The 21,078-nt window shown below is 37.8% G+C and overlaps 1 protein-coding gene across 2 annotated transcripts in view; it reads right to left on the bottom strand.

Annotated features, from left to right (window-relative positions):
- CTNND2 (catenin delta 2) overlaps positions 1–21,078 on the bottom strand; it is a gene marked incomplete at both ends in the record, with an annotated part of 531,585 nt that overhangs the window by 18,516 nt on the left and 491,991 nt on the right. For both annotated transcript variants that reach the window (XM_082277797.1, XM_082277798.1), the window contains 2 exons: positions 12,728–12,812; positions 16,093–16,303. In XM_082277797.1, the coding sequence (XP_082133923.1) occupies positions 12,728–12,812; positions 16,093–16,303 (296 nt within the window). The remainder of the gene's footprint in view (positions 1–12,727; positions 12,813–16,092; positions 16,304–21,078) is intronic.

The following is a 21,078-nucleotide window of genomic DNA, read 5'->3' as shown; positions in this document are numbered from 1 at the left end:
CAGTACAAGAAGTTAGCTGAAGTGGTTAAAGGAAAACATGCCTTCTCATGATGATGATGAAGCCAGATGTTTGCTGGTTAGAGGTTATACTGGGAGCATGACTCCTCTGTGAGCCTGTGAGGAAGGCCACTCACTCCCCCCCTGCACAGACCTAACTGGGGGGAGAGGACGGAGACTCTGCTGAGAGCCCCGCGGAAGCAGTGCCATCACTTGAGCCAAGGCAAAGAGCAGCAGCGGCAGGGCCAGGCACCCTCAGCCCCCTGCCCCAGAGGCTGGGGCTGCCATGCTGCTCCACAGCTGGTGCAGCTGTGTGACACACACAGAGCTTCCTTCTCCTATCTGGTGCAGTGGGCTCGAGCTCAGCGCTTCTGGTCTTCTTACTCTGAATTTCAGTGTGCAAATGGCTTTTACTTAGAAGTGACCGTTTCTGCATCCCAGACACAGCAGAAGTTCAATTGCTTAAGAAGCTGAAAGACAAATACATATTGAAATACGTATTTAGGGCAGCATGAGGCTTAAAGAAGGGCTCCTAGTCAGACAGTCATTAACTGCAGCAAAACTGTCTGGCACTGGCTGAGGATTATTAAGTTTTCTGTAGGCTCTTTGAAGTGACATTTTCAGAATTGGTGGTTAAACTCATTTTTTTCCAAAATGAGATGTATACCTCCCAGCCTCCATCTCAGCTTCTCTGAAAGCAGAGCCATTATTCTCCTACTGTCAGCATTCAACCTCAAAATAATCTACAATATTTTCTCTCCCTGTTTTTCTCTTCCATCGCAGTGCAAGGAGTACTTTAGTCTTCTGAGAGTATCAGCCATTTTTCTTCTTTTAAAATACCACAGAGATGGCACTGGTGACTTCTCTTTTTTCAAATGCACTTTTTTGGTGTGCATTGTTATCATCTTCTAATCACAGATCCTGTACCTTAATTTTACACCTTATTCCTTGATTTTAGCTATGAGGAGACACACGATAAGGGAGAGATAGTGCTAATTACTTGCCGAATCTATTCAAGTGAGAAACAGCTAGGAAACTATCCCTGGTGGTTTTATAAAGTGCAAGTCTTGGGTGTTTTAGGCAATCAGTGAAGCATTGCTTTACCTATCCATAATTAATTATTGATTTCCTGTTGTGTGAATTGCAAAGATGACAGGACCTAATCTAATGAATAAAATAGCTGTAAGAAAAGAGAATTGTATGTGAGGCAAAGCATGAAGGACAAGACTCTAGATACAGCAGAGTTCATTATTCATTTTGCTGACGTTATATGCAGCCAAAAAAACCAACTTTCAAAACACTGCAATAAAATGAAATAAATTCATTTCTCAAAGCATCCCTTTACCTCCTATACAGAAATAAAATTGTTTGAATATATTTTAGAGGAAATGAAGACAGTACTTGGCCCTTCAGCTAGAATTTCTGTTCTTCTATTTTCTCCTGCATAGGGTATATAAGCTATAATTTAAATTGTTAGAATCACAAAAGAACTATTCTTGCTTGTATCTTGTAGGTAGAAGAAAACCTTGCCTGCCAGAAAATGTGTACAATAATTTTTGATTTGTATTGTCATTTTCATTCCAGTAATGCAATTCCACCTATCTTAACATGTATAAGACCTAGAAATGCAAACTCTGGCTCTTGGCCACAAAATTTCAGGGGAGAGACAGATACTACTTTATGTTCAGGGTCAGTTTCTTAAATCTACTGTCCTTTCAAAGGCTAGAAACAAATCAACACCTCTTACTCTTACTTTTCATGCATTAAACCATAAAATCAACCAGATACAACTTTTCTATTATACCTATGAATGTAAAACATGAAAAACAATCATTATCAGAGTAAAATTTGCACCATTATCTCTTACAGTAAAGAACATGGCAGGACCAATGATACTGACTGTGATCAAGAGCCATTAGGACTTTGTGCTTCCCAAAGAGCAGCAGTGCAGCTGAAAACAGAGGATCATTTTATTCAAAAGTGGAGCTGACTGACATAATAGGAAGGAGTGCCCCTTGGGAAAACTTACTGGAGAAACTCATGCTGTCCTTGGTTTTAGGTCAAAAGTTCGTGCATAATACACTTAAATTAGAGAGTTAGAGAACTGAGTGATTACTGCTAAGCTGTATGAATTTAAGGATATTCTGCATTAAACATGTAGTTCACCAACACACATGGATATTAAAAATGAGAAATGCACATTATTTTTTACTGATACACCTTTAAGAGTTTCCAACTCACTAAATAAGTATTAACTCAGAAAGAACCATGCTGTTGGACCAAAGACTACTACTCTCAAGTTAGAGGATCCACAGCTTTCTCCAAAAGCACTCTGTACAATTAAAAGTAATAAAACCAATTCAGAAACTTCCAGTGAAACTTCTTATTTCTACTTTTTGCAGGAAGAAGTAGCTATAGCTCTTTTATCAAGACAAACTGTATCAGAAAGTAAAGGAAGTAAAACACTCAGAACAAAGCACACATACTACAAAAGAGGCTCCTTTCAAAATATAAGGTTTCTTTCTTTTTTAAAGTCTGAAATGGCAGACATATTTAGGGCATTTTTGAATTCTGTTAGCAGTTTTAGGAAGAGAAGAAGGAAGAAATGAGAAGGACTTCCTAGCATTTTTTCCCCCCACCCATTATTAGATCATGTAGAACATCAAACAACTGAAAGTAGGATATTGATGCAGCAGCTTAATCTTTCATTGACCTTTGGTTTAATTTACATGTACTGGCCATATTGAACAAACACTTTTGACCTCCTTATAGAACCCAGAAGAATGAGGATGATGATAGTGCAAGTACGGCAATACAGCTCAGCATCAGCAAAAGATGCCCACTGTTATGCATCAAACCATCCCAGCTCAACTATTTACCTCTGAGACAGAAATATGCTGTGATTGACACAATAATTAATTGATTTCCCTCCCCTCTGTGCTCCATGTGTGTGCAACTACTACAAGTAAAAGTTCTACTGATCTGATTCATTTGCAAAACTATAAGCAATCACCCAACACCCTCCAACATTCCTGTTCAAGTCTGCTGAGAGGGACTGAGTTTCTCACCCATACTCTTTACTGCACACCTACTTTGAACTGTGCCTGAACCTAGATATGCAAACATTAAGCATACAAGTTAATTAAATCTCACATTTTGTTCAGAATGGTAGAAGTCATGTCCCTTGGGTGAATTTTGGAGAAAAATATTGACATAAATTAAAAATAGTTTCTCTTTGCATGTATCTTTAAAACACCTTTGAAAGTCTTTAGAAAGACTTCTGGATTTTTTTCATAATTGCTCATATGAATCCAGCTAAACATTGTTTCCCATTAATTAATGTTTATATTAGTTTTAAAATACTTAATACATTATTTAAGTAGACTAAAAATGTTCCCAGTACCAAAAGACATGCAGTTAATTTTCTTGGGTCTCTCTTTTGTATTCAAATGTTAAGATCCAATTTTATTCTGAGCTACCATATTTTGGAAAAAACATGTATAGATGTGACCTATGCATAACCTTCTGGATTCTGGATGCCTCCTCATAGTTCTACCCTAAGGATACTTCAGAAACTTCAGTTATACAATTCCCTTCAGAAAGAAGGCTTTAAGTTAAAGATACTGACTCCTGGGCTGCATTTTAAATTTTCTTTTCTTTGGAGAAGTTCAAAGGATGGAGTACTTTAGAGACAGACTTTACACAAGTATGAGATTAAATTTCTCTCTTCTAAATCTGTACTTAGCAACCTTAGAGTGGACTTGAGTTTTTAAGTAAACTCATCATTCCCTTATAAGTCAGCTAGAGCTTACCATGAGACCCGGCATCAATGCTGAGGATGCTTTAGTGGCACATATATATGGCTCATCCTAGAGAATTGTTTGGAAAAACTTTGATTCTCTTCTCATTTGTTTAGCACCCCTTGAGTCTAGGACATTTTGGATGACAATGGTGCCAGCTTCCATGCACTCCATAGTGATTATCTGGAAGAACTACTGCTAAATTTGGTTGTTGAATTATTGCTTGCTACAATGCTCAATTCTAGAGGGAAGTACTATCATGTCTTTAAGGCCCTCAGGGGAAAAGCAACAGTCAACTATAGCTATAGCTACTTTCTAAGCTCACAATTCGAACCATTAAGGTTTATTCCTTTACACATTCTCAAGGTCTCTTTGTCTGGACACAGAATTACAGAATCACAGAATCTCCTGAGTTAGAAGGGACTCATCAAAATCATCAAGTCCAACTCTTTCTCCTGCACAGGACCACCCCAAGAGTCACACCATGTGCTTCACAGCATTGTCCAAATGGGTTTTTGAACTCTGTCAGGCTGGTGCTGTGACCACTTCCCTGGGGAGCTGCTCCAGTGCCCAACCACCCTCTGGGTGAGGAACCTTTACGTAATATCCAACCAATGGGTATTGTGGGCATCACACTTAAAGGCAGCATCTTCTAAGTCTACTCTGTGTTGTGTTTAAAGTTTTACATCCACACAGCCCACTTATGTTTATATGCACATATAGAGATATTTACCAGCAAACATACAGATACATTGTCCAACAGACACACAAGTATTTGCAAAAAACCAACCAAATAAATCCATTAGTTTGACTCTAATTAGGCTCAGTCATCATACCTGATTTTTTTAAAAAATCTCATTCATTATCAAAATAGTACAAGTAAGGGCAGGTCTGGCTTCAGCTACACAGAACTGTTTTCATGAAAATACAATCATCAGTATTGAATTTTCAGTTCAGCCCAGACTATCTTAGGTTACTATTAATATTTTCAATATCATAATAGACATGGAAAATGTTTCAGAGAGAAACATGTAAATACTGAAACATAAATAAAGGAATGGTTGGTGATACTGCATAGTAAATAAATCTTTGCTGAGGGCATTACAAAGAATTTAACTATGTAAAATGCAAAATTATTAAAATAAATTATGATTATTAATATATAGTAAATTATGGAATCCAGAGGATAAAACATTTGAGAACATCTCCTTCTAACAACTGATATGGAAACACATGACTTGATACTCCCCCATGTGTTGTCATTGTGATATAGGTAAGAACATTAATATTTTGGATGGCAAAGTATTTTCCACCCTCTTTAGGCCATGCAAAATATATTTTTTAATAGTAATCACTTTCTATCTTTCTAGTACTGTTTGAGACTGCTAATAAACTGAAAGTTACAAGGAACTACAAAAAATATTACTTGAGATGATGCATAAGCCGAGGAAATCAGAACATGTTCTACTTGACACCACAAGCAAAATGGTAATTACTAGCATTAAAATGAAATCAAAACAACATTCAGTTTGACTTAGCATTTTGTAATATTTTTCTCTTTTTAAAAATTGTTCTTCCTAAAAAAAGTAGCCAAAAGATTTCGAATGGTAGCATAGCTAGGTGAGAACAGTATGTATTTTGCCAAATGATGAGATTTTCTCTCTCTTTTTTATTTTTAAAAATTCAAGAGTGGTTTTTACATCACTTCTCCCGTGTGAATACTCCTTACTACTTCTGCATATGCCAAAGAGTTTACCTCTATACCTCAGTTAAATTTGTTTGCACAATTTCCTCTTTAGGATTCATGATTTTTCTCATGATATGTAAATTCCTACTGTATAGACAAATAGGGTGTTATTCAAGCAGGCAATTGGCAAACAGAAAACCAGAAATGTTAAAAATTTTTCACCAAAGGTTTGAATGATTCTTAAAAACCAATCCCTGGGAAGGCTTATGCAATCAAAAGAGGAAGTAAGTAAAATGGTTAAGTTTACAAATACAGTGATGTTGCCTAGTGCCAATTATATTGAAAAAGTAGCATCAAGGTAAAAACAAAATTCCAGACTATCTTACCAATGCTCACTGAAGAGGTTTTCATGTCTCTAAGAGATAATGTGAAAAGATTATCATATTATTCTTTGCTCTGCAGCTACTACCTGTTATTTCCTGCAGAATACAAAATATGCCTTTGCTTTAATGATGAAATTCTTCATATTTGTGTGTGCATTGGGATAGGCAAACCTGTCTTACATGAACACGGGAAAGTAATATTCAGCATAAAATGCAGAATTAAGAATGCACAGACATAAATCAGTAATGACAACTTTTTCTCTAGTACTGAATCCAACGACAATTTCATGATTCAGTATTTCACAGAATTGTCATTTGACAAAAAGCCACATTTAAAATGCTCAGCTAAAGGCGAATCACATGTTCTTAAGAAAAGAAAAAAGAAAGTATGCATTTGAAGACTATAACTTTTTTGCTATATTGGTGATAGAATCTTTATTAAAATTATTCAGATGATGCTTTCAAAAGGCTTGAGTATTTTACTTCTGCAGAAAATTTCCACATTTCCTTTATTAAAAATCAATTTAGGAATTTGCCTAGTTCCTAATTAGCGAAAGAAAGTAATGTAATATATCAGAAGATGAAATGCTGGGTGTTTTAACTATATTCCTGTTAGCTAAAGATGAAAAGGATTTACCCTAGCCTTGAAAGATATTTATGTCTGGAGTATTTAAATGAGATCTCCTCTGATGTCTTCTCTTTTCCAGGCAAACTTAGTGCAAAAAACCAAGGAAATGAAAGAAATAGCATAGCTACTATGTTCTGTGGGGCCAGGAAAAACATGTAAATTCCAATTTGCTCTAAATATGTTATCAGAGATAATATACAGACACACATATATGACTGTATACATATGTCTGTACATGTATAATAACATGTATACACACACACACACATACAATACAGACATAAATATGGTTCCTCCATGGACTTTCTAGGATGTTGTGCGTATGTAGAAGGTATTTTGGTTTTGCCATAATGCCACAAAGTAATATTTTATTAAGAAAAGAAATAGTAAAAGGAAAAAAAAGAACACACTTGGTTAAGGAAATGTAATTTTAGTACCTCAAGTTAAAGACTGCCTCTAACACAAAAGCCAGTCCTGCTAATTCTCATCAACAATAATTCTGTCTTAAGGAAATGTACATTATCACTCTTAACAGAGATTTTGAAAATTAGCATTTTAAGAATTTAATTGACTCTTGGACACACTGATTTTTCTACAGATGTGTTGGTTTACCTGGGATCCCCTTATTGAAATATCCAGCTATTGCTTTTTTTCTTAAGATATGCCACTGTGCCAGAAAACAAAGCAATGTGCTTAATAAATTTAACCTGCTATTGCAACATAGTGCTTATCAACAGCTGCCTTTCTCTTTGAAAGGTTCAGACAATCAGAGAAGAGATCAGAGAAATGCTAGAAAGATTGTAAGGGAACTGAATGTAATGCACTTGTCCCTCTCACTGGTACGTGCCGTCCTCAGAGAGAGCAGAATTCTGCACACCCTCCTCGCATGTACTCTCCTAAGTGAAGTGAGACACTTTCCATCTAGAACCTACAGGGCTCAGTGGATTAAACTGTGCAACTGAAAAACATATTCTCCAGTTAGGCTTTGCTACTTTTGATTCAAAGGTCTCCCGTAGAACTGCTCTGGGTACAAATCTCAGTATGCATGAAACACAACAATTCAAGACTGGTCAGCTGACAGCCAGAATACCTGGGTTGGGGAATAGATTCTGGTTTCTTGGCTCTGGGAGAGAGTATGCTGAGCGTGCCATGACCCAGAGTCGTGGGTTGGTGAAAATCCTCTGTCATCAGTCACACTGAAGCTTGGGGACGCCCACTGCCATAAATCAATCAATCAATCAATCAATCATTTATTAACCAGGTACTTGCATTTTCATAGTTAATACAAAAATGGGCTCTAGACAATGCCTTCTCTATAATGGTACTTTAGCTTCACATTACAGAAGGGGGTTTATCTTAAATTAATTCATCCTTTTTCTGAGAGGGTAACATTTTAATCTGAAAAAGCTTTTGCCAATTGTACAGAAATAAATTAATCCCCGCTGAAAGATCAGCACTGCAAAGTACATATGCTCATGAACAATCTGAACACATGAATAGTTCCTTCAAGTCAAGCCACTATTTTTGAGGAATTATTATGCTCTGGATTTAGAATTTAGATCTTTAATGTAGGGTTTAAGTTCTGCACAGATCTTTTCACTAGGTAAATTTAACCTAAACCAGCTTTTGGGGGGTGTCTGACTGATAATAACATTACCAGAAGAAAATCCAAACAATGTGTCCCAAGTCTACATGATAGCACGTTGTAATTAACATTTTTAAAAGGTGAGTAGGTATATTTTATTTAAGAAAGGACTTTAGATTCTAAAACTCCTTGACTAGGGTTTTGAAGTTCAATGCCATCAATTTTCATGGAACATTTAGTCATAAAGGACTTTCTCATAAAGTCATCTTTTTATTATTCTGAAAGTCACATGAAAAGCAAGTCTTTTTCTATATCCACACTGCCTTAACTGCTTCAAAGGCTTCGGGCAATGCTATGTATTTTTTCCAACCAATGACAGACAAGGCATCTTTAGAGTGACTCCATTAAAAGCCTATCACAAAAGTATCCCTGCTGTAAATGGCACAATATGCGCTGAAGGACGACTGCCCTCAACAGCCTGCCTGGTTTCAAACATTGGGTGGTATTTTTATTCAGGCAAATGGGACAAACATTTCTAATATTCCGTGCAGAACAGAAACCTACTATAATAAATGGGAAAGAAAAATATTTTCTACAAATTCATCATGACCTCTACTTACACACTGGAAGACAGAGTAAGTGTAAACATAATGATAGAATGCAAACATATTTTGTTGGAGCCTAAGTGGTTAGGCAAAGCAAACCAATTAAGAGAAAATATATTCTTCCTGACAATTCCTCCAGCTCTTTAATACTACACACATTTAATGCTAATTGAAGCTTGTTTTTGGCTAATAAATTTTCCTTCATGTTAAGCTCATTTAGCACAACCCTTTTGCTCAAATTTCCTCATGTAATTTAACAAGCTATCTGTATTTAAGAGTAGTTGGTTATTTTCTTGAATATTGACATAGACAAAAGTTTACCAGCTAATGGAAATTTGCTCTCTTACAGTCACATCTGTATTTTCTCAGGTGTCCCCAAATCTTCAGTGAGTGAATACCCTGGAGACTGGAGTGGGGGACAGTGAGACTGAGTCAGAAATAGGTGTCTTTAAAGAAGCAACGTAGTAGCTCCTTGCATCTTGCTTAAGTGGCTAAGCTCAAATAAGGCAGAATCTCTCTTCCTGAGTGCTGTAAGCAAATCTACACTACAGTGTTGCCAAGATACTTGAAGACGAGGCATGTACCAGGAGCTTGAAGCATAGGAACAAGCTGTGGCCTAGTTCCTGTACCTGGTTTTTCCGAAGTGTTGAGCTGCTGACCCACTCATTGGGCTTTGGGCCATGTGACCATTAAGGATATTTAAAAATCAGATTTTAAGTATTTTGGAACAGACTCATGAAAACAGAGACAGATAAATGATCATTTATGAAAATGTGTCTTGCTTGTAGAAAACAAAGAAGTTTGAAAATGATGATACTGTCTTTGGGAGACCGTATTTCCTCTACTGATGAAAAATGCAATGATCATCTCCTTTCTAGAAATTAATCACACTAAATAATCTAATCACTGTCTAGATGTGACTGAACTGAACATTGTTTTCCTCTTGGAGGACTTTTTGAGATTTCTGTAACAGCTATTGCTTGTAAATTAAGCTCCTATAAGCTCTTTCATGATGAAGGACCTTCAACTTTTGGGGTGGCCGGAAACTCCTTTATTTCAAGACTAAATTAATTGCTTCCTTTTAGTCAGTCAAGTCTTCTTTTTTTTCTACAGTTTTAGGACCAGAAATACTTATGCATTTTACAACTTTTCCTTGTTGGACTGTGTTAGGATAGTGCCAAATTAACCACATCAGGAGCAAAACTTCTTTTTCCCTCAAAGCACAAGCCTACAGAGGACTATCTAATACTGTTTCCTCACTCGCATTATCTGAATGCTGTTTACTTTCTGTGTCTGTTCCATGACAGCCCAGCCTAACAAGTCTGTGTGTCCCACTAAAGCCACAATACAGCTATGACCTCAAAATCCATGTACAATGGATAGAGCCTGCCAGCAGAGGGTACAGGCTGTGGCATAGCTCTGCAAATACAGTGCATAAGACAGTGTGGACCTAAAGAGCATCCACACCAGCCCCCAGCTCTGGATTTCTGTCAGCACAGTTTATCTTTTGCCAGCTGTGGGATGTCCTTGCAATGTTGAGTAAAATTAGGAAAATGAAAGAGGTTTTAATGTCTTTGCTGATCCAGTCATATTTGGACTAAATATACTGACTGCTACTCTACTGTATGTATTGTACACTTTGCCCATTAACACAAAGAATAATACTTCAATTCTTTTTACCTCTTCTTACTTTATTGGGAACGTGTAGCTCTGAAATATACCACAATTCAAACTATTTGGTTACATTTTTCTCAAACAAAAGGTAAGTGCTGCTGCTTTCACTTAAATATAATGGGATGCTTGCAATTTCCTTGTATTACAATACAAAATTGTGTCTCTGTTGGCCAATTCTTTGTAAGCAACTGTATAGATACTTCAGTACACAGAAGCAAGTTGTTGATGGTTATGCAATGGGATTTACCTGCACTTCAAAAGTGCAAGGGCAAGATACTGCAAAGTGCTGATTGCATTACAATGCATGTTCACTCATTTTTACTGGTATATATATTTTAATGGGATAAAACAAAGATTGCATTGATCCAGTATCTTTATATTACATAAGTAGCTGACTATTAGTATAATGCAAACTTCTCTAATTTTTCTGTCATAAAACCATTGCCCTTGCTTTCCAAACAGGGGGGAAACCCAGACAGGCAGCGTAAGAGTCAGCCTATTACAGGCAAGTTCAATAAATATTCTAACTTTATAAAGATTATTGCATGTATTTTAACAAAAAGGAGTATTTAAAATTAACTATCGGAACATTTTGATTAAAAGAAACCATATTTATACGAGGCTTAGCAGCATATAATGGCATGCAATTAGCATACAAATATGTAGCAGAGACTGATCTTCATTTTAAGATTTTGTGTAGGTATTAACTAATATAGACATTAATAAAATTCTCTTCCTGAGAATACAGATGATCTGTAGGCTATGAGTGTCCTGGAAGCTACCTCTAAAGCTAGTCTGTCCTATTTTCCATATCACGAGTATGTATTTGTGGCCTTGGAAAATGCTCTTGTAAGCATGCAAGGTACTTAGTACCTGAGCATGCTTAGTATGTAAGTCCATTACCAGGCAGTCACACTGGCAGCCAACAGTGTCCCTTAGGTTAGCAGTAAACTCAGCACAAACATTATTACCTCATGCATGGAGCAACCCCAGAAACTGCTTTTCCATCACAGCATATATATACAGACAAAAAGTTGAACATGAGCCAGATATTATAAGAGATTATGGTGCAGTACAGCTCAGCCTCTACAGCACAGCCACCCACATGCACAGAAGTCAGGCTATGCACACTTCCAGTGTGTTACTGCCTTGGATCAAGAAAAGCCTACTCCAACTCATGTTTGTTCCCACCTCTTAATGGGACAGTCGAGTACCAGCTTGTTACTTGGAACGTTTTCACATATGGTATCCCTAGGGCTGCCAAGGATGACTGCAAATACTGGAAGTGAACAATGGGAGAGACTCAATAATCATCTTCCTCACTCCTCAGACTTGACACAAGCAAGACTGAGGCATGCAAAAGAACAGCAGTTCACACAGAAGGTCAGCTTCTGCCAGCTTGAGATTTGGTGCACACATTTCATGTAACTAAGCTATTTCCTTGTGCAGAATACATACAACACAGACCACACCAATGTGAACCTTCCCTGCTTCTCCATCCTTATGCCTCAGCTGTAACTAGGGCCTGAACTAAAGATGCCACATGAAGTTTTAGCTCTCTCTGAGATTACAAATACAAATATCAATTACATAAGATGTGAAATTCCAAGCAAGAAGACATTGAAGAGCTGAATCTGCAGGCTGATACTCACGTGGAATGTAATTCAGTTTGGAAATATTCAGCAAGAATGCCCGTAAATGTTTTCATTTACTAAGCAGACACATTTTAAAAGCTATATGGAATGTTGTTTCACAGTGTTATATTACTCTACTGCAATTCATTTTCAACAGGTTAGCAGGGCTGTGGGAATGGCATGCTACTATGGACTCAACAGACTGTCTGAAAACCAGGTCTGATGCCACTGTCTGCCGGCTGATTAGAAATGAAGCTACCAGGTTTCAGCCCAGCTCCATTTGTAGCTGGTCTCTAAGCAGCACCACTCCTTCAGATACTCTTGTTTACAATCTCATGAGGAAATTTGGGAGCTGAAGGGCTGAAAATCTGGTAATTGCCTCAGAAAAAGGTGAGGAGGTGTAAGAAGGACTGTTTCAGTAGGAGAGCTTACATAGGTTTGTTCTATGAACAGAGGATTTCACTCTCCAGGGCTGTCAGATCCAGCACCTTTTGTATGAATTTATTTTAAAATCAAATTCACACCCCCTTTTCACCACCACACATATTTTCAAAGGGCATTTTTATCTTAAAAGTAGAAATTAAGGAAAAACTAATAGCTCCAAGTATCTGAAACTTTAAGCACCATGTGAATTTCCAGTCACATAAACAAGTATTTTGGTCTGAAGTCTCTCAGCCCCCAAATTTGGATAACAGTATGAAAGATGATAAATCTAGAAAAAACCCAAGCCTTACCTTCTTGTAGAGACTTCTCAGGTCTCTGTACTGCCACATACTATTGAGGACCTGAGATGCTGCTTTCACCACTTTAGGCGAATGCCTGTTACACACATATATTAAAAAGGGAGAGAGAGAGAAAAAAACAGTGAGAAAGAGACTGTTAAGTACAGGACACCATTCATCTCAATTTTCACATGCATCACTATGGATTTAAACCCTCAAATACAGTGTGTTTCAAGCATGCCATAAGATCTTTGCTTGGCATCTTGGAGACCAATGTGTTTTTAAGCAAGGGCGATATATCTTATTTCTATAGCACTAATCAACCAGTGAGGAGCAAAACGCGTGCATCTCAGTACACACAGGGATTTCTGCTGAGAGCATAGTAAGAAGAATAGGAGGTAGCAATTGGCAAAATTGTTGAGGACCCAACTGGCATTATGTACATCTAATATATGCTACAACTTTTGGCATAAAGGACAAGGAGTCAGAGCAGAATTTCTTCCTCCGTAAGCTGCCAAACCTGAGGAGTGCATTCAACTCATTAAGCTCCTCTTAGCAGTGGCCAAAAGAAACCCTAGATGGACGATGAGCACTGGTTTTGAAATGCAGAGTGAAGATGCAGAAATACAACTGATTATATGATAAAGTTATGATAAATTTCATTAGGAATCCAAATGCGGAGTTGGATTTTGCTCACGCCATTATCCTTTAATGACAGCAATACAATGTCATTTTGAAAACCATGTAACTTCACATGAGCTTTCTTTTCAGACAGGTTTTGAAAGAAGATCTAAGCTATTGTTACAATCAGTTGATGTCATATATTCTTGTTGGAATAGGTAATTAAAAAAAAAAAAATATCACAGAGTATTCATCTCAGTGAAGAAGGGTCAAATAGAAAAGGACCGGGAAGATAACCCAGACCATTAAGGAAGCATACATTGTGCTGGATCAAAAATACATATAAAGCAGTAGAACACTAGAAAACCTTGCAAAGGCCAAAGTCCAGAGTGAGGATTGATGGAGTTGGGGGCAGTCACTGAGGTGATTTATGTTTTACTCAGAAGAGGCATATGGATTGCACAACCAAAGAGAAACCAGAAAACCAGCAGCATAAGTTACTGCTTTGGGCAGGGGCCACGCTTTGGTTCATTCTGTGACTTCTGAGAAGGATCACTGGTTGGCTGACACTCAAGCTGGTAAAGCATTGTTATGACACAACTGATTAATTAATACAACATTTCCCTAGTAATTTATTTGATGCTTTTTTTCCACTTCTATTCCATTTCTCACCCAGAGTACAGCAGTAGGTGGGTAACTGGAGAGTAAACAGGATTTTGATAAACCCTTTCAAGCATAATTGTTTTTATTATACTTCCAGCTGTACTGGCTAGTGGGGTGCTGGTAGCATGGAGTAACCAGAAAAATAACTGTGCCAACCACTCTGTGAGTACTGAGGAGAGGCAGGAGCTATGTGAAGCTGATATGGGTTTGGCCACTATAAATAACCTTATGAACACCAGTTCTCTCATGCGGTCATACAAGGAGCGCGTTCAAGCCCTGGGCATATTCCAAAGGTTCACAGGGCCAGCCCCACACTCCTGGCACTGATACATACCAGGATGCATGGCCAGTCCAGTATCCTGAACATTCAGAAGCAGTTGCTTCATACTGGACAAAATCATTTCATATGGAAGTGTTTTACTGTATTAAAGTGAGCATGCCAGAATTTTCTATCAGTCCAACAACCAGCAATTTTGATTTTCAAACAATGAATTACCTGTAAGAAACCAAACCAAACCAATAGCACACAGTACTGACATTCCTGAAAGCTGAAAAATGGAACTTTTACTTAAGATGGGCATTTGCAGCACTGTGTGTTGACAGGTTTTCTTGTTCTAGAACTGTGTAACCTGTAAAAATAATAACACAGGACCGCTGCTCAAAGCACTTGAGAGGAGGGATACATATCATGACTTGGAAGGGCAATTACTCTACCTGGGCTAAATACAATAATTAGAAATAGATGTCTTTTACAGTTATGAGGGATATTAAGACAGGGAATTATGCCCTTGGACCCTCCTAAAACTGCCCATGATACTTCAAAAATTCCAGACTCAACAGGTATCAGTATTCTTTACCAGATAATGAACAGGTAGGCAAATGCATTATTCTGAGAAAAGACACATTCAGCTTAAGAGAAATGGATATGAACCTGTTTGCAATGTCAGTACATTTGATCTAGAAAACATAAATAAATTAAGTAGATTTAATAATAACAAAATGCAAATATAAATAAATTGGCAGAGCATGGGGAGCTCCCACAACTGGGATCACATACTTGGTCACACTACTACTTTTTACCCCCTAAAATTTGAATGCAAGAATGTTTCAATAATGAATTTGGTATGAAAGGGAAAGGGTGACAATAGAGGAAAAGAAATGTGATTAAATTATACTGGCAATGCTCTGATCACATAGGCGAGCATAAGTTCTCATACCAAATGTAGGGTGCATAAATCTTTCCTTCAGGTTCTGGCCTGGCTTTGTGGGGCTCTTTAAGAGCTCTGATGCTGCAGTAGGCTGTGTGATGACAGCTCCGAGCAGGTGGACTGATGGGTTTTGTACACTACAGTGAAGGCTTTTTGTTTTCAAACTGCCATAGTCCCATTGCACTATACTTCATCAGGTTGACAAATATGAGAACCAGGCTATCTGTTTTAGGCAAAAGAAGGATAAAGAGTGACTCTTCATGAAGAGTGTGTACATAGCCAAACAGACAAGATGAAACCATAGCTGTTCTGAAAATGTCACAGTTGTGTGCAAGACATTTTCTGCCTCACAAACCAGCCTAATGCTCTCTCAGAAGCAAGCGGTCAGAAAATCCATGGATCTAATGCCAAGCTGGTGGCAGGGAAAAAGGTGCTGTGAAAAGGGACAGTGACTTTACATTCTTCACTCCTAGAGCAAGAGGAGCAGAAACAGAACTGTGGTGAGGTCCTTCCTTTTAAAGGATCCCTCCACCTGCATGTCACCCCTTGTGCAGGGTGCAATCCAACTACTCTGATCCCTAATGTTTATGAGGATCTTCTGCAATTGCTTAGAATTAGGGGTTACTGTAGATAATTACTCTTCCTAAAAATGCACACGGAGTGCACTCCCCACACTGCTGATTGCGCATCAAAAATAAACCAAAGCAGAGGGAGACTTTTGGTATTGGCATTGTCTCGTCACTTGTCACCCTTCACACTGGGCATATGATTTCTGATGAAACTAAAGGATTCAACTCACGATTGCACAGAGAAGGCAAACACATTCAGGACTAGTAATAACTACTGGAGAGGTTAAAAAGGTGCAAGGTGATTTGCAAAACATACTTGTCTCCTTTACTCTTAGATATGCCAACCAGTTTCTCAATGCCGCCTGCGTCTCGTAAGGCCTTGGCATTCTCCATGTTTTTAGTGATGACTTCATGCAGAGTGCAGCAAATGGCAGTAACGGTGTCATCAGACATGGCCTTGCTCGCTGAGCTGTTGCTGTTGTTAGCGCCTGGCAGTCGGTGGACCAGATCCCTCATGGCATACTTGCCTTTGTTGAAAGAAAATGAAGGGAGAATTCAGACGATACAGCAATAAAGGGTGACGGAGAAGTACAGGGAAAACACGCAAGACTAATAGCACCATTTGCATCACTGCACGTAATCTAATTGGATACTGATACTATTTTGGAGCAAGCCATATTTATATGATTGCACGTTCAAGCATTACACACATTATGGACTCTGTTAATACATCCACACTGCATCAGTCAGAGACTTCTGATATGGCTACTTCACATCCTTAAGAGAATGGCACTATGCTAGTAAAGGCCAAGTATATGCATGAAGATAACCTGGATACCACAATTCACAGAACTTGGCAAGTCCTCATCTCCCACCAAACAACTTGCAACTTGTTACCATAAATTAAATGTGCATCAATTGTTAAAACCACAGCAGTGAATGCAAACCCAATGATGTTACTTGTGAAAAAGTCTTCTCTGAAGGCTTCTTCGCTGTACAAGGTTAATTCTTTCTACATGCAGCAATTTAACTGGGTTTGTTAGTGTTTCTTAGACTGTGCTGTTCAAGTAGACACCATCTTTTCCACACATTATTAGCTATATGCATGGTACTGACCAGAAAAGGAGCCTTTCTGACATCTATTCCAGTCTGGCATTTAGCAAGGATTTACTGAATAAAACACTAACCTCCAGAACTTAAAATCTCCTAAAATGAAAGGAATTTTTAAAATGGTCACATTGAACATTTAAAGAAAAAGAAATTCTGTCAATTACATTTGGAGTTGATGATCTTTTACAACCTAAATGATTATAAAATTATTGTTTTTTTCATGCTTAAATAAACAGATTTCTTTTTCCAAATTGCACCTGAAAGTCATGTACTGCTTGTGAAAATAATAAAAAAGCAGCTTATGAGAATTTTATACATATATGTAGTGTAAATATAAATGCAAATGTAAATATATATTAATATAGGGCAGGATTAGCACCAGCACAGATACACGAGAAACCTCACATCAGTTCTAGAGGATTGCTGTTATGGTAAAATGGCTGCTCAATCCTTCAATGTGATGAAGACAAGATCAGAAATGGTGAAGACCTGATGAAGTTACTACTGAGGTCAGTGAAGCAACTCTGAATCACCTTCAGTGCAGCTGTGCTAGGAATTTGCATACAGCAATCACCATGAGTGTATCATGCAGGATGAAAAGGACAGGAAAATTGGGAAATATAAACATAATTAGTAATCTAATCTACATCACATTTTGTGAATTATCAGGTATGATTATTGTATATGATATGATAATTTAATCAGATTTTTTGGATAACTCAAAAATGTTCTGATCAATTACTGTTTATGCATACTTATTAAAAATCTTATTTCTGAATTCATAAACTCAGTTGTCTGTATATATTTCAAAGTAGAGGGAAGAGGAAAATCAAATCTTCTAACTCTCAGACATTGAACCATTTTTATTTCTCAGAATTTCGCCTGATGTGCTAGAACTGATGTGGTAGTCAGTCATTTGAACAGAATATTCACAATATAGATAAAAACAAAAATCTCTGCACTGAACTGTTAAAGATTATCAAATAGATTTTGCAGTAATGTGAGGTGTTAGAAAATACTCACTCTGTATCATGTAAAAACATTCCTGATTATAAAAAGCATTAGACTGTCCACCAAATATGTACAGTAGGATTTGAATCTCAATACAATTTGCAATACAAATAGAAATCCTGTCCTCAAACATTTTTATTTCTTTGAACTTAATATTTAATTTACTTGCCCTGTTACAATTTTAGGCAATATTATTAATAACAGATTATAGTTGTTAGCACCTCTTTCTCTTTCAGAAATGATTTGCTTGAGCAAACTGAAAATCTTCTTTTCCCCAATACATTTATGAAACACTGTGACAGAAAAGTTTGAAATGCTATTTTCACCTGCATCTGTTTGTTCTGTGTAACACGAACACATTAAGAGTTGTGTATCACTTACAGTGATTACTTCAGTTTGCAACACATATCAAATTAAGCTTGTGTTTCAAAAAAGAAAATAAACCATGATTTGGTGTAGCTTTTACTCTTCTAGCACAGTGTCTGCCACTGGTTGGGAATAAGTACAAGTAGATAAATGAGATCAGTGAGACTTTTTGCTTTACTCTGTGCACACATCCAGGACAGACCAATATTCCTTTTTCCTTTAGTACCTCACTTAAATTGCAACAGAGCATCTCAGCACCTCAGTCCTCTGGTGGAATCAGTTCACAATGATCATTTCATTAGCAGCCAAAGACTGCATCCCAGAGCACTGGGCGTAAGGAATGGATGGCTGCCCCAAGCAGATTTCTTCCCTGGAACTGGTCTAGTATTCCAGGCAATAGTATTCACACCAGTGCACATGCCTAGACACACAAAATGCTTCTTAAAATACATAAAGGCTTTGGAGCTGTCAGGGAAAGCTCAGCAGGAAAACTAAACCAAACAACAATCAAGCACGGTATAAGCATTCTGGACATGCCAGTGCTCAGCAGTTCTAAAGTTTCTGCTGTACACACCCTTCAGTTAGGCATGAGAAGATCAAATCAGTATTAGATAGGCCAAAACAATGAAACAGCTTTTTATAGATAATGTGTAACAGCGGGACAGTACAGCATTCCTTACTCTGAGCAGCTGTAGTAATTCCAGCCCAATATTACTATTCAATTCTTACTCAGATGCATATTTAAAGTAAAATATATTGTGAGTGGGTTTGGTAGGGTTTTTTTATTGCCTTCCCCTTCTTTCCCCCACTTCTTTTCCCTGCCAAGAATGGCATCAAACTTAGCCTTTGGATAGCACATGCCAGAAGACTCACACTTCCAAGGTCTAAAATCTAGTCACTGTATTTCATCTGTGGCAGCTGTGTAAGCTGGTGTCCAGCTTGGAAACTCCCCTACCAGAACCAGGAGCCAGCACCAGGCCCCACTGCCAGCAGTTGCCTGTTGGGGAGACAGGCTTCCCTCTCCCTGCCCTGTCCCCAGGAGGCAGTGAAAGACAGAACTGCCACTTCCAACAAAGCTGCTCACCCATGTAGGTAAAGCAGCTGACCACAATTCCAACAGGGAAAATGTCCTTCCAGGGGTTCACCAAACACAGGTGGCACACCAGCTGGAAGAAGAGGGGAGTGGCTGGGCTACAGAGTTGATCTAAGCCACTGTTTACATGGTCTTAAAACCTACGAACAAGTGTAGCTCTTAGCACATTTTCTGTGGTTTGAGTACTTTGAACACCGTGTTAACTATGTGAAAGTATTTTGCAAAAGCAGGAAATTTGCTTTAATATCGAGTTAAACCATGGAAGGTGAAAGCCAAGGACTATTCTTTATACTGCAAAAAGTTTTTCTAAAACTATATAAACCACTGTACTACATTCACAGAAAGAAACCCCATCAGTGTCATAGGTTAGCACAGTTAGTGGTTAACTTCTCTTAACTCAGTTATGTTTCTCCTGCTTTACTACAGACACGAAGAAGAGAAGAGTCATGTTTTCTAGCATGAGCTATAGAAGAAACCTTGCTCCACAGCGGTGTGAATGGGAAGTCCTACCACAGGTACCGCTGCATCAGCCCAACACAACTGACACCACCTGTGATCCTTGACTTCTGCACTGGTGTGTGTTACATTCTGCACAGCATTTGCACGTAGAATTATGTTTTCCCATGTTGAGAGCCTCTTCTGAAAGCAGATGGAAATGTGTAATGGAAACCAGTGTTGGAATGTCAGCAAAGTGTTATCTAGCACTACTGTTATCTAGCACCACTAGTAGGAGAGCTGGACAATTCAGCTCTCTTGCAACACAAGAAGCCTCCCTGAACAGAAGAAGTGAGAACTGATGAGGGTGCTGGGAAGCAAGGCAGATGTGTGTGAGGATTATATTAAAAATAAATAGCCTTTTTAATTTTCATTAGGGTCCATACAGAACTACTTTAATCTACAAACAAATTGATTTTTTATTTTTATTTTTTGTATTTGAACAACATACACATTGTAAGACCCAAAACTGACTTGACGCTTTTAAAGAGGATTTACATAATATGATTAAACATAGCCAACAGCTTGACAAGGAAAAAAGAAATCGTATTTATTTGTTCAATTTCACTCTTAAAGGAAGGAAGAAAGACATTAAGTAGATGTAACAGGAAAGGGGTTGTCTTGTGGGTGCTTGGGAGAGCATTTTTCTGATACTATACATTTAAAAGTTATTTTTCTAAGATAAGACTTCCATAATTTTCATATTAAGAAGGTGATTCATCTAACACCATGTACTAAGTCTTTGACTGTAAGATGATAGCATTTACTTATTATTTCAACAATGAAGATCCAATGTCTTTTCCTTTGAGTGACAAAAGTTTCAGCACCTTAATACCTGCCTCCGTTACTTAATTCAGGAAACTTTTCACTTCATAGGATCAAGTAACTGTCCTACGAGAGATTCTGCCTTCAGAGCCAAACAGCAGAGCAAACTATTCTTTTGGTAGATTAAACCAGAGCAAAATCATCACAGATAAGGTTCTAGTTCCGGAAATATTTCCCAACTATTGCCTTGAGACAAATTCACTGCTGTTGTAACATCATTGAATCCATTTTCACTCATCTCTGAACAATGCTTTTAACACACTGGCAAATTTATTAAGTAGTTGTGACATGGTTCCTAGTTTGAGAGTACAAGATTAGGAAAATTTACCTACTAAAGACACAAGAAACCCCAAACAGATATTAATTCAAACTAAGAACCCTGTTCTAGAGATAGATCTTTTT

The sequence above is a fragment of the Coloeus monedula genome (assembly GCF_965178545.1).
Source record: "Coloeus monedula genome assembly, chromosome: 1".
In the NCBI taxonomy this organism is placed as follows: domain Eukaryota; kingdom Metazoa; phylum Chordata; class Aves; order Passeriformes; family Corvidae; genus Coloeus; species Coloeus monedula.
The sequence above is the reverse complement of the archived record's forward strand: the minus strand, read 5'-3'. Positions and strand labels throughout refer to the sequence as shown.